Consider the following 14,222-nt stretch of genomic DNA (forward strand, 5'->3'; position numbering starts at 1 on the left):
AGCAGGTCCTGTGGAGAGCTGCTAAGTTGGGCAAGGCTCTGGAACATTCTCTGAGGGAGCTGGGCCTGTTCGGCCTGGAGAAGAGCCAGCCCGCAGGGGACCCCATGGGTGTGTGTGGTGTCTAAAGGGTGGTGCCAGAGCACGGACCAGACTCGGCAGGTGCCAGCAGTGGACAAGAGGCACAACTGACACCCAGGGAGTTCCACCTGAACACAGGGAAGAATTTCTTTCCTGTGTGGGTGACCAAGCAGTGAACAGCCAGCCCACAGAGGGAGTGGAGCCTCCCTCGCTGCAGAAATTCCAGAACCGTCTGGACACAGTCCTGAGCCGCCTGCTCTGGGATGACCCTGATGACCCTCTATGGTGGTTTCCAGCCCGAGCCATTCCATCCTTCTGTGATTCCACGTGCCTGAGAGCGCTGTCCAAAGGCTCCTGGAGCCCCGTCCGCCCTGCCCCGGAGCTCCGCGGGCCGCGGGGAGCCGGGGACACCCAGGGCAGCCGCCGCGGAACCTTGCTGCGGCGGAACCTTGGTGCTGCGGCGCGGGGCCCGCGCGCGGCGGGGGCGAGGCGGGGCGGAGCGCCGGGGCCGGGGCGAGAGCTGAGGCGGGACCGGGACCGGGACCGGGATCGGGAACAGAAACAGGGCCGGGATCGGGAACAGAAACAGGGCCGGGAGCGGGACCGGGATCGGGAACAGAAACAGGGCCGGGAGCGGGAACAGAAACAGGGCCGGGATCGGGAACAGGGCCGGGAGCTGAGCCGGGAGCGGCCCCGCGCACCCGGCCGGGCCGACATGTACGCGGGGCTGCAGGAGCTGGGAGTGGCCAACGGCGAGGATCTCAAGGAGACCCTCACGAACTGCACGGAGCCGCTGAAGGCCATCGAGCAGTTCCAGGTGCGCTGGGTGCCTGTGGGGCCGGGCCGTGCCGGGACAGGGAGCACGGCACGGCCCCCGGCGCTGTCTGGGCTTTTCCCGGCTGTGTTGGTTGTCCCGGGTGTCGTTGTCAGCCCCTGTGCCGTTGTGTTGCAGACGGAGAACGGGGTGCTGCTGCCCTCGCTGCAGTATGCCCTGCCCTTCCTGGACCTGCACGGCACCCCCCGGCTCGAGTTCCACCAGTCCGTGTTCGATGAGCTGCGGGAGAAGCTGCTGGAGAGAGTCTCTGCCATCGCTTTGGAGGGGAAGGTCGAGGAGAGGTTTGTCAGCAGTGTCCTTGGTTCCTTGGGGTGAGCTGGGAGCTCCCATCTAGAATGCAGTGGATGGGTGACTTCTCTAAAGGAGAGTTGGCTTCCTCAGGGCCTGAGTTCCAGAGGCTTTGAGGTGGCCACTTTGTTCCTTTGCTGCTGCATGGTACCTAGCCTCTTGTTTTTCCCTGATTTCAGATACAAGAAGCTGGAAGATCTCCTAGAGAAGAGCTTTTCCCTGGTCAAGATGCCCTCAATACAGCCCGTGGTCATGTGTGTCATGAAGCACTTGCCCAAGGTGGGAGCACTGCACTGGTTGGCTGGTGTGTCTCTGGTGTGCCATCTCTGGTGTGCCATCTCTGGTGTGCCATCTCTGGTGTGCCATCTCTGGTGTGCCTCTGGCAGGTGGGCTCTGCTCCCTCTGCCCCTGCTGCAGGTGTTGTTCAGTGTCAGTGACTGACTGAGGATTCAGTACATTCTCGTGTCTGCTAATAGCTCAGTGGACTAATTCAAAAAGCATTTCACATTTTCATAATCAAACGAGACTATTTCCCTGTTTCCTTCAATCCATGCAGCTTCCTAAAAAGCCAAGTTTGCTGATAGGTGAATTTTCCCACAACTGATTTACAAATCTCTGACAAGTGGAAGGTTAGACTTGAAGAGTGCAATTAAAAGTAGGCAGGAGGGAGAATCAGATCTGTGAAACAAAAATCTCTAGGAGTGTTCTTATTAAAAGCATTGTGTATTCAAGGTAATGGACTCAAAACACTGCTGGAACTTCAGTAAATTACTGAGTTTGGAAATACCACCTCAAATCTCAGCACTGGAGACTTAAAGTAGACCTTTTTTTTTTCTTCTTTGAAAGAATTAAGGGTGTGTGATTGGGTTGTTGAAGTCTCTTAGGGCTGGTCTACTGCTACACCAGGTGGGTGAATGCCCAGACTGCCTGAGGTGGGGATCATGGCACGGAGAGGATTGTCCTGCTCTGTGCTGGGGCAGCCTCACTTTGAGTCCTGGGGCTGTTTGGGTACAAGATAATAAAACATCTAAAGCTGTTGGAAAATGTTGAAAGGATGGGGAAGGGTCTGGAGGGCTGTGAGGAGCAGCTGAGGGCTCTGGGATTGTTCAGCTGAGCAGAGTGAGGGCAGAGCTCCCCGGGGCTGCAGCTCCTCCCGAGGGGCAGCTCCCATCTCTGCTCTGGGACAGGGACAGGAGCCAGGGCACGGCTGGGGCTGGGCCAGGGCAGCTCAGGCTGGAGCTCAGGGCAAGGCTCTTCCCCCAGAGGGTGCTGGCACTGCCCAGGCTCCCCAGGGAATGGGCACGGCCCCGAGGCTGCCAGAGCTCCAGGAGCCTTTGGCCAGCGCTGCCAGGGATGCCCAGGGTGGGGTTGGTGGGGGGTCTGGCCAGGGACAGGGCTGGGCTGGGTGATCCTGGTGGGTCCCTCCCAGCTCAGGGAATTCTGTGATTCCATGATTCAGATGGTTCCATGGACAGGCTGCTCACTGTGTAGCTGCTCTGGGCATTGCAGGTCCCTGAGAAGAAGCTGAAGCTGGTGATGGCTGATAAGGACCTGTACAAGGCCTGTGCTGTGGAGGTGAAGAGGCAGATCTGGCAGGACAACCAGGCTCTCTTTGGGGATGAGGTGTCACCCCTGCTGAAGCAATACATCCTGGAGAAGGAGAACATTCTCTTCAGCAGTGATATTTCCTTCTTGCAAAATTTCTTCAGTCCATCTCCCAAAACAAGACGTCAGGGAGAGGTAAGGAGAAGGAAACCCTCACAATGTGCTGGTGAAGGGAATTTATCAGCTTTCAGTCAACCATCACAAACCTGCATTGTTTTCTTCTGCCCACCTTCACTGCTGAAGTTGTTTAGCTGAACACTCTTTGCAACAAACACCAGGCCATTTTCTCCTACACATTTTGATGAAAACAGCATGAATTATTTTAGTTGTTGTGTAATAAATGGTGAATGTTCTAAGCTGTTTATGCACTTCAAAATAAGAAATGGCAGATTTTTTTCTCTGTTGTTCAGTCTGGTTTTAATGCACTTCAGCTGTTCTGAAGGCTGAATATCTCTTATCACATCAGTTTGAGTATGCTGATATGTTAAATTTGCTTTCTTGGGACCTTTTTTAGTGGACATAGCTTAACTGAAGTTTTTTTTCTTTTAAGTATGTAAGTTGTAAGTTAATTAGCATCCAGAAAAGTTGAATTAAATGAAGGCAGTATAAAGCTTTAATTTCAGAGAGGGCAGCACGTCTCTTACATGAAGAGTTGTTTTAGGCCTGTTTTACTTTCAAAATCATTTGATGTAAGTGCCCTGGTGCAATTTACTGCAGGTTTGCACTGCAGAGTTGTGCTTTAACCTCAGCTGGACACTAGCACCACACCTCCACTTGGTCACTCCCCTTGAGGGGAGGGAGGGAGAATCAGAAGGGTAGAAGAAAGAAACTGGTGGGTTGAGACAAAACCAGGTTATGGCTGTTGAAGATTTGGTGAACATCTCTTGAACAAATGCTCTTGGAAATCTTGGGGTTCCTCTTCAGGACCTCATGTCCCTGCAGATGCTTCAGTCTTGGTAAATCATGTGGCACAATTAATTTGCATTTGTGTGTGTGTAGAATGGGAGCACCTGCTGGTGCTGAGCCCCCGTTTCCCTGTGAGCCAGGTGGTGCAGAAGCTGACGCAGATGATCGGCAAGAACGTGAAGCTCTATGACATGGTGCTGCAGTTCCTCAGGACGCTCTTCCTGCGCACCAGGAACGTCCACTACTGCACGCTCAGGGCAGAGCTGCTCATGTCGCTGCATGACCTGGAGATCAGTGACATCTGCACTGTGGATCCCTGCCACAAGGTACCAGTCGTGTGGGTTTCTGTGCAGAATTTTCTGGAAGAAGCCCAGAGAAGATGAGTCCTTTCTATAAAGAGAGTTCAGACCTTGAACCTAAATGTCATCTTACATTCCTTGCATCTTTGGGTGAAAACTTCATCTTGGTTAACCAGAAGTTTGCTTTCATTTCATAACCCATGCATCATTCAAATTTAGGGTACTTTGGCAGTGTTAAAAGCAATGTCTAATCTGACATCTATTCAATGTAGATGCTGCAAAAATAATAAAAAATCATCAGCTGGCACCAGGTTCTTACTCCAGGCTTCCCTCCCAGTTGTGGATATACTCCATCTGTCAGTAAACTGTAGCAGTAAATTCTTTGAATATTGAATGAAAACATGAAACATGAATGAAAACATGAAAATGAAAACATGAAACTATTCAGATATTGGGAGGTGACAGAAGTGGTAATGTCACAGCAGGATCTTGTTACTGGCCCTTTGTTCATGGTAGCATCACTCTGACCTGGAACAAGGCCTTTTCTCTGAAGGAGTTGTTAAGTTTTACATGTATTCTGCATAAGAAATAGTTCAGTAATACAGCTCTAAAGCAAGAACACCTCCACTGTCCATTTTCCTTTATTTAGACAGTGGGAGTGCTATTGCAATGGCCAAAATAAACCACATTTTTATTTCTAAGTGATGCTGCTTTCTCAGTCTCCTACTTGTGTAAATCCACAGGTGTGCAGGGCAGTGGTAGATTTAATAAACACTTGTTTCTTAATTGCCAGGGAATGCTTTCCCTGGAAGTGGAGAAAGTCACCCCAGGTTAACTTCCCAGGGCATTCCTAACCTCCTTTTGGGGTGTTGGCCTTTCTCACCTCTGTGTTTGTCACCAGTGTGGTACTATTAATGTAGGTGCACTAATGAAGCATCTCAATTGCAGATATTTCGAGGTCATTCTGAGCCTGTTTTTTGCATCATGAGTTTTATTGCTGGTTTAATGAGTTCATAAAGCTCCCTCCATTTGCTGGCAGTTCACCTGGTGCCTCGACGCCTGCATTCGGGAGAAGTTCGTGGACAACAAGAGAGCTCGGGAATTGCAAGGATTCCTGGATGGGGTGAAGAAAGGACAAGAACAAGTGTTGGGGTAAGGCACTGGGGCTGCTCATTGGGAAACTGAAAATGGCTTCCCAGCACTCACAACATCTGCCAGGTGTTGATTCTTCCCTAAAGCCAGCAAACCTCCAGCAGCCCCTCTGTGCAGTCACATCCCAAACATCCCTTAGTGCACTGGGGCACAGCCAAGCACCCACTGTCCTGGTGGCAGAGCTTGCACTGCTTCACTTGCCACCCTTGAGTCTCACCTGTGGCCTCATAAGAAAATTCAGGAGCCTTTCTTAAGGTGTCAGAATAACTTATGAATGACTTGTTTGGCTTTAAACCCAGAGAAAATGGACTGGAGATGTTTGTCAGTTAAAGTACTTCATTAGCTTCAAATGACAACCCTGCTGTGATCTACACTTAGGTTTCTGGAAGGTTGCCCTCACAGTATTTTATTTAGCTGGTACTTTCAGATTTTGTCCATTGGTATTTTAAACTATTTAAGAATTTACTTTTACTTGTTGTTTTTCAAAAGCCTCTGAGACCTTTCTGTCCTCAGCACTCTGGAGATGCTTAAAACCTGCCAGATGGAAGAGCTGGGGCCACCAGGGCTGCACTGTCTCCCAGCAGATCTTCAGCTGGCTGTGGGGGATTTTGTGCTTGATCTCAGTGCAGAAGACTTTCAGCAATTGTCATTTGTGTTCTTTCACACAAAACCACCATGAATGTTACTTCTTTACAAGGCAGGACAAGGTTCATCAGGTGCACCCAGCTGGGTTTGGACCTGTACAATGGGGTTGTTGGTTATGTATGATAAGTGTTTGGTTTTTACTTCTTCTCAGGGACTTATCAATGATCCTGTGTGATCCCTTTGCCATTAACACCTTAGCCTTGAGCACCATAAGGCACCTGCAAGACCTGGTTGGGCAGGACACCTTACCCAGGGTAAGCATTGCAGCTTGTGTAGCTAACCTGAACTGTGCTCTAGGCTGACTGGCAGCCATCAGGGAAGGAGTGGCACCATCCAAGTCTCATTGAGTTCCCAAATGTGGCAGTTGGAACAAGGGAAACATGATTCCTGTCCATTTGCAGCACCTGCTGCAGAGCTCTGCAGGAGCTCTTTAGACATGGTGGGCATTTTGGAACTCTCCAAACTGGCCATGAATTCTTTGCATGGCTCATTCTGGCTGGCAGCTGTGCAAATACAGAATAATGTATAGAATCTGTGCCTCCCTGCTTTGTCCCTCCATCAGTTTGTGTGACAGCAGCACCTTTCTCCTGCCACCATGAATGCCACAGGTTTGTTTGCACAGTTCTGGTCTGGTGGCTGAGATAAAACACAATTCCTGCAAGTGGAGTCTGCAGGAGGAGCTGAAGGGTTAAAGAAGGGCACCCTGACAGGTGTCTCAACAATGGGAGCCACTTGCTGTTTTATCCCTGAGTTGTTAAATGTTCTTGTTGCATGGAGCAACTTCCTTGTGACAGTTTGGAACTGAAAGTCCTTTGGGTTTCAGAACACAAACAATCCATTCTTACACACCCTTTCTCCTCCTTTCTTCTGCTGAGATGACTTGGTTTATCCTCTCACACATTATATTCTAGTGCACTAATTGGGCTGGACACATTTTAAAAAGATGTGCTCAGGTAGCTGCAAACTTCCTGGTGCATTACAAATTTACAGCCCCCCCCAAACCCTGAGGTGTGGCAGTTATTTGATGCCCATTTGAGGATCAGTTTTCAATTAACTTGAACTGAATGCCTTTAGCAGTCTTGGATAAAGCTGCTAATCCAGAACAGCTTTGAATATAAACCATTGCTTCCAAATAAATATCTTATGTGAAGATCAAAATAGCTGTTTTTCTTCTCCCCTTAACACTGGAGGAAAGCCCGGATCTGCTGCTGCTCCTCAGGATGCTGTCTTTGGGACAGGGGGCCTGGGACATGATTGACAGCCAAGTCTTCAAGGAACCAAAAATGGTGAGCCCTTTTGATGTTAAGAAATTAACACAATTAATCGAATTTAGACTTGTTTATTATTTTATGATATTCCTGATTAAACATTTGTTCTCCAAATGTCTCATCAGAGCTTTCTTGGGAAAAAACAGTGGTCACAGAGCAGCTGTTCTGGACATGCTGAGAGCTCCCATTACCCACCTTTTTATTTCCATGGGTGCCTGGTCCTTACTGTTCTACAACCAGCCTGTACCTCTGTTAAATACTCCCCTGGTTGCTCATTGCTCTCTCATTTTTCCTGGAATCTTGCACACAACTCCTGGGTTTGTAGAACACGTCTTGCATGCGGAAAGCAGGATTTCCAAGACTGGTCTCAAACTCTGGTAGCAGTTCAGAAGCTTTTCATTGACAAGAAAAATGTTTTTTCCCTCCCAGCTCTCTGTTACAGCAGTTTAATGTAGTGCCACATTGAAACTAATCTTTCCATGCTTTGGAAATCCTTTCCCTCCTGTTCCTCAGGAGGAATTTGCTGTTTCTGTTCTGAACTATAAGGCACGCTTTAGAAATCCTTTCCCAGTGTTCCAGGAATCCCTGGTGTAGTTCAGCTGAGGGCAGGAGGGCCAGCCCTGGTGTTGCACAGCAGGGCTGTTCCTCAGGAGGAATTTGCTGTTTCTGTTCTGAACTATAAGGCAGTAAATGTTTTATAAACATCTAGGGGCACATTTGAAGTCTCCAAAATGCATTCACTCCTGGCTGCTGGGCTATTTAAATTCACCCAGGGAGGGTGTGCACAATGCTGGGACTGTAGCAGTGAGAGTAACCAGTGATTCTGAAGGTAGTGCTGTGATTTGTGCTCTCTCATGAACCTATAAGGGAAAATGCTCAATTTTTTTCCAAGGGAGTCTCTGAATCAGTCTTTAAAATCTGATTTATTTGTGGTTGGGTTACCACAAATAAGCCTGGGCCATGCTGGGAGTCAGTGATTGTTGGTATCAGCAGTTTGATGTCATCCTGAACACATCCGTGCCTGGAGCCGTGCTGGGAAGGGCCTCAGGAGAAATGCTACACAATCCAAAGAAAGGGTTTGAGCAGGAGTGTTCCTATAGGGAGATGAAGCAGAGTTTTCCTAATTACCGTGGAATGTGTGGAAGTGAATTATTCAGGAATTTTGACTGAAGCTGGATGTCTGTAAGCTGGTTTTCCTCAGTGCAGGATGAGGCTCCTCGCACTGCCTTGCTCCTGTCACAGCACTTCAGGACCATCGGGTGGCATAGTGTGGCTGATGATGGTTTGTTCTCTTCCCTGTGTCCTTCCCTCCCTCCAAGGAAGCCGAGCTGATCACCAGGTTCCTGCCCCTGCTGATGTCCTTTGTGGTGGATGACCACACCTTCACCGTGGATCAGAAGCTGCCCTCGGAGGAGAAGGGACCAATCCCCTACCCCAGCGCCATTCCCGAGGCTTTCACCAAGTAGGTGCCTGGCCCCACCCTCTGCAGGGTCTGGCACCAAAGCAGCAGGGAGCCAGCCAGAGCAGGCAGGGGAAGCTGCCTGTGCTGAAGGCAAGGCTTCCTGGGATGGGATTCAGTGCTAATTCATCAAGTTTGATCTTCCCTTTTAACAAAACAGGTTTCTATTGTGCTCCCTCAAATAAAATTTATGCACATAAAGTAATATTTTCTATAATGAACCATTCTCTCATTGAATATGAGAGTATTTGGTGTTTCTGTTCAGCTTCCCAGGCATTGAATGCTGAGGTTTGGGTGATATTTGGGTGCAGCTGGATGAGTGCCCATGTTGAAGAGCACTATTGTAAATCATAAAGTTGGCATTTTTGACACACACTCTCTATCTGACAACCTGTCACTCCAGGGACATCAGAAAGATAATTGGAACCTCTGTGTGCTCTGCTGTGTTCAGCTCTTCCACTGATTTCTAGCACAATTCTTGTCTGTGTGCCAGAATCTGAGATATTGGGTCCAGGTTCTTGTGCTCTCCTCTCCAGTGTTGATGTTTGACTTTTGGAAGACTAAAACTTATTGGATTTTGTATAATTTTTGAGTATTTGGGCTTCTTCTAAGGCCCATTTTGAACAGCACATTTATCAGGAATACATTATAAGTGTTGACAGTTGAATCCAGCTGTTTGCTGAATGTTCAGTGTTTCTGGAGTGTGGTAGTGAAAATAGGGATGATCCATCTGCTCACTCACTGAATAGCTGCTCTTCAGTGGGTTTGAGATTAGCCACTGCTCTACCTGCTTGATAACTATCCCAAAAGTACTTTAAACATCTTTAAATTAGAAAAAAAAAATAGCTTTATTGATGAATAAACTTTGCTTATGCCATAACAGGTTCCTGCAGGAGAACAGAATAGCTTGTGAGATTGGGCTGTATTACATCCTCCACATCACCAAACAGAGGAACAAGAATGCTTTTCTGAGGCTCCTGCCAGCACTAGGTAAGTTTTTGTTTGATCTTCTGTTTGCCTTGTATTGGACACCCAAGAGGCCACTAAACCTGGAGTGACAGGGATGGCAGACATGGTGTTCTGCCTTTGGCTCTTCTGGTGACTTAGTTGTGAGTCCTTGCAGGAGTGTTTGAGTTCTGCAATTTTCTGCTGATGTGAGAGTTTAGGGACAGTGCTGAGATCAGTGGTTCCTTACATCAAGGCCTCCATTAACAATGAGATCAGTTGAGAACCATTTGGAATGAATCTGAAGGATAACAGAGCAGGTGCCCCAATTCTGCTGCTGCCCACAATGATTGCAGGTGGCCAGAAGTTGCTGGGACTTGGCTTTGTGTGGTGGAAAAACTGGTAACAAAATAGGACTGAACACAGCCTTACTTTTTCATCAGTATTATCTTGTTCAATGTCTCCTCTGGGGTGAATTGCAGCAGAGCTCTGGAGCAATCTGCTCCTCATCTTTTATGTCTGAAGGATCAAAGCCACCTGCCTGGGCTGCATGTTACCAAAGGAAATGAGAAAAAATGACTGGAAGGAAGTAGGCTTACATTAGATATTGGGAAGAAATTCTTCCCTGTGAGAGGGGAGAGGCCTGGCACAGGGTGCCCAGAGCAGCTGTGGCTGCTCCTGGATCCCTGGCAGTGCCCAGGGCCAGGCTGGACAGGGCTTGGAGCAGCCTGGGACAGTGGGAAGTGTCCCTGATGGTGCCAGGGGGTAGCACTGGATGAGTTTTAAGGTCCTTTCCAACCCAAAGCATTCTATGATGAAACCTCACTGCAGGGTTTTCAGCAGGAACGGGAGCTCTGTGGACAGGTGTTGGCACATCCTTGTCAGTCTCTGTCTCTTTCCATGTTTCATAGTTGAGACATTCAGTGACTTGGCCTTCAGTGACATTTTCCTGCACCTGCTCAGTGGTAACCTCACCCTGCTCAGTGATGAGTTTGCACTCGAGGAGTTCTGCACCAGTCTTTTTGATGGCTTCTTCCTCACTGCCTGCTCCAGGTAAAGCAGATTTTCCTCACTGGAGAGAGGGAGTTTACAGAATGCCTGACTTTTACTGAGCTTTTACTGCTTTGAACAATAGTTTAGTAGTTCACCAATTTCTTCACAAGCAGTGGAAACATCAGCCTGATGGTGTTTTCCTTTAAGGAAAGGTGTATGTTTTAGGATGAAGTTTTTATCAGCAAAATGGTTATGTCTTGACTGTGAATTATTATCTAAACTGCTATTCATTATCCCTGAGGTGGAGTTGCAAAGGAGAATATCCTTCAGGCTTTGCAGTAGCTCTGGCTATGTAGAGTTAACTTCAGGTCTTTGCAGTATCAGCAGTGTGCAAAAATCTGTTGTTACCTCTGGTCACATTCTGGCTTAGCTGCTGGCCTGCAGACAAGGTCAGCCTCCAGAAAGCTTCCCTAAAGGTGGCTGAAATTCCTGCTGGAGCAGAGCAGCATCTGCTGCTGCTTCCTCCACACACTCTATGCTTAAAATCTCCCCCTCCCTCCTCATGGTTGTGCAGGTAATCCACTCCTGTTGAACAATTCCTTTAATCCTTGAAGGTCTAAGGCAGTGTTAGTGCTTATACTAAGTTAGCCCCTTACAGAAGCTCCAATTCTCAGGGGTTTTGGATAATTACAACAAAGTCTGTGGTGGAGTGAGTTATTCTGTTGCTCTGGCTTCCTTGTTCTCAAGATATTTGTCTTGGTTACTGTGCTTTCAAATGGCTCTTGCAGGAAGGAGAACGTGCACAGACATGTGCTCAGGCTGCTGCTGCATCTGCATCACAAAGTGGCCCCAGCCAAACTGGAGTCTCTCCAGAAAGCTTTGGAGCCCACCAAGCAGGTAGGAAGGGAAGCAGGAGAAGGGGAATACTGATTGCAGGTGAAGCAGCTGCCTTTCCAGACATTGTTTAATGGAACACAAGCTCTGCTTTCCAAGTGTTCCAAGCTGTGGCCATATTAATTAATTACCTTGTGGCTTCCTCCTCCTGTGTTGGTTTGTGTTAAACACACAGGGTGAAGCTCACTTGGTGCTCTGGCTAGAATGGAGTGTGACTGTCCTGTTTCCCTGTCCCTGATTCTCATCCTGCAGAGTGGGGAAGCTGTGAAGGAGCTTTACAACCAGCTCAGTGAGAAACTGGAGCTCCGCAAGCCCAGCCCAGCTGAAGTGACTGAGACTCCCTCCATGGAGCTGCCCCTGCCCACCGTGCCCACTCCAGCCTCACGCTGAGCTGGGGCTGAGAGCTGAGCCTCTGCTGCCTTCTGAGTGTCTGCCCACGTGGTGGAAACAAAAACAAAGCCACTGAAGCTCCTTCAGGAAACGCTGCAGCTCCCCCAAGTCGCTGGCTCTGCCTGCTTAGAAAACTGTATGCAGTGCATTGCAGGGTTTACTTTTCTTAAAGATAGCTGAGTGTCTTCTTGTAGGTCCACTTGAAATCTGACTGTACATTTTTAAAAGAAAAAAAGAACATGCATATTTTTAAGCGTGGCATCCTGTGTTTTTAAAGTCTGCTCAGTGAGTGTGGAGCCCTGGTGTGGCTGAGCAGGTGGTGTGGGCTCTTGGGGCTGATCGTGGCTTCCTTTGGCCTTGGTCTGCCTCTCGGGGTGTCTGGACAAGATGCTCAAGAGGAGGAAGAGTCAGAGGAGATGAGCTTCACTGAAACCAGTTCCTGTTTGGGGTTCCAGCTCTTGTGGCACATGGTAAGATGTGCTGCACTGTCAAGGTGTCCAGTGCTGCCACCAACCTGGGCAGCAAGTCAACAGCCTCTTCTCAGATGGACTTTCACAAAGAGAGCCAGAAATTGGACCAGTTTCTCCCCTTTCCTCCCAACTTTTCTTCAGAGGAGTAGCATGAAGTGAGTCGTGGAGCCAGCTACAAAGAGCAAGGCTCTGGTGTTCCTCAGTGACAGTAGGTCTTGAGTGTAGGTGGAGTGAGATTCAGTTTGTGAAAAAATAGAATCATAGAAATTTCCTGGGTTGGAAAGGACCTTTCAGATCATCCAGTGCCACCCCTCCCATGGGCAGGGACACCTCCCACTGTCCCAGGCTGCTCCCAGCCCTGTCCAGCCTGGCCTTGGGCACTGCCAGGGATCCAGGGGCAGCCACAGCTGCTCTGGGCACCCTGTGCCAGGGCCTGCCCACCCTCCCAGGGAACAATTCCTAATTCCCAATATCCCATCCATCCCTGCCCTCTGGCAGTGGGAGCCATTCCCTGTGTCCTCTCACTCCAAGCCCTTGTAAAGAGTCTCCCCCTTCCTCGAAGGCTCCCTTCAGGCACTGGAAGGTTGCAGTTGGGTCAGCCAGAGCTTCTCTTCTCCAGGCTGGCAGGCTGTTCTTCATGGCTCACTTGTGTCACTGTTTCTGTTCCTCTTCTGCTTTTGCTTCTGCCTCAGCTGGAGTGTGCAGGGACCTGTTTGGTGCCCAACCACCCTCTGAGGAAAGAACCTTGTCCTGATATCCAGCCTAAACCTCCTTTTTTTCCCCCCATCAGCTCTTGTTTCCTGGGACTTGAGCACTCTGAGTGCCAGGTCACGCTCAGGAGACTCTTGTGTTTCCTGAAGCTGTGTCCAAAAAAGCCAAACAAACACAGTAGTTACGTAGAGGGGTGGAACTCCCTGCCCAGTGCTGCTCCCTCCCCCTCTGTGTGGTTTTCTTCCTCCTGAGCTCAGAAATGCTGTGTGAGGGCAGTGACACCCTCCCTTCACCTCCCTGGTGCTTTATTTCTCCTTTGGTGAACTCGTGATACCCTGGGGTGGAACAGGAAAGGTGGGAGATGTTTGTGTTTGACACGGGTGCACTGTCCTGTATCCCACATTTCCTGTGCTCCTCTTGTCTCCACTGCAGCTCCTGGGGTTAGGGCTGCCTTTGGGAGCCTCAGCACTTCTGATACTGGATTTGTTGGAAACAGGACCTGGGTGTAACAAATGGGTCTTTCCTGCAGAGTTTTGGTTTCAAACTGTTTAAACTGTCCTGGTAACTTAGACCAAAAAACATCCCACACTGCTGCCAAACCTTGGCCAGGAACCTGCTCAGGCCCATGCTCTGCTCAGACTTGGAGGTTATTTTAGGATTGTTTTGGGGATTCTCTTGGTCACTTGAGGTTCCCCATATCCCGAGGCTGATGTGGTGTTCTCCTGCAGCAGGAATTTGTCATCCAGCATGGTTATTTTTTTACTGCTTGGTACAAAGGTCTGTGCCTGCAGTACTGTCACACACAATGGTGATTTTTCCCAGTGTTTTACATCCATGAAGAATCTGAATCCCAGAATATGAACTGGCCATTCCCAGTGCTGGTGGCAAGTTTGGCTGAGGAGGAGAGAGCTGGGCAGCGGAGAGGGAGTGGCTGCCAGTCCGTGCTCTCCTGGCCTGCTGCTGCTCGAGAGAGTGAGGAGACAATTTCCAGAAAACAATTTTAGTAATGAACATCTCCTGCTTGCACATTTTGGTAGTGAAAATCTGCTTCCATGTTTTGAGGAATGTGCCAGGAGTTACACAGACCCCTGTTGTGCAGGCAAACCCAGCATGGCAGGAGCTGAGCTGGCTGCAGGGGCTGGGATTCCAGGGATCTGGGGTGTGGATGTGCAGGATCTGGGATTCCTGGGATCTGGGCTGACAGGGATCCACAAGTGTGGGGTGCAGGGTGCTGGATATGCAGGGGCTGGAATTCCAGGGATCTGAGGGTGTGGTGTCTGGGAT

The 14,222-nt window shown here is 49.2% G+C and overlaps 1 protein-coding gene across 2 annotated transcripts; it reads left to right on the top strand.

Moving 5' to 3' along the window:
* Nucleotides 1-569: 569 nt before the first annotated feature.
* NELFB (negative elongation factor complex member B) lies at nt 570-11,849 on the top strand. Of its 2 annotated transcripts, XM_039720231.1 has the most exons (14): nt 570-642; nt 679-895; nt 1,031-1,194; nt 1,381-1,480; nt 2,711-2,941; nt 3,853-4,038; nt 5,051-5,163; nt 5,960-6,062; nt 6,999-7,094; nt 8,396-8,538; nt 9,419-9,525; nt 10,392-10,533; nt 11,262-11,370; nt 11,620-11,767. In XM_039720231.1, exons 2-14 carry the CDS (start codon nt 794-796, stop codon nt 11,755-11,757), a joined length of 1,734 nt encoding a protein of 577 aa, XP_039576165.1. In that variant the 5' UTR covers nt 570-642; nt 679-793; the 3' UTR covers nt 11,758-11,767. The 2 variants fall into 2 exon arrangements, with proteins under 2 accessions (XP_039576165.1, XP_039576164.1); XM_039720230.1 differs by having other exon boundaries at nt 585-895; nt 11,620-11,849.
* The last annotated feature ends 2,373 nt before the right edge of the window (nt 11,850-14,222 follow it).

This window comes from Passer montanus, unplaced genomic scaffold (genome assembly GCF_014805655.1).
Source record: "Passer montanus isolate IOZ18808 unplaced genomic scaffold, ASM1480565v1 scaffold43, whole genome shotgun sequence".
NCBI lineage: Eukaryota > Metazoa > Chordata > Aves > Passeriformes > Passeridae > Passer > Passer montanus.

What these genes read in the sequence shown, in the direction of transcription:
- NELFB (XM_039720231.1), top strand. Translation starts at nt 794, where the DNA reads ATGTACGCGGGGCTGCAGGAGCTGGGAGTGGCCAACGGCGAGGATCTC. An exon ending in GGCAGGACACCTTACCCAGG is followed by an intron (nt 6,063 to 6,998) that starts GTAAGCATTGCA and finishes TTAACACTGGAG; the next exon opens with GAAAGCCCGGATCTGCTGCT. An exon ending in ATTCCCGAGGCTTTCACCAA is followed by an intron (nt 8,539 to 9,418) that starts GTAGGTGCCTGG and finishes ATGCCATAACAG; the next exon opens with GTTCCTGCAGGAGAACAGAA.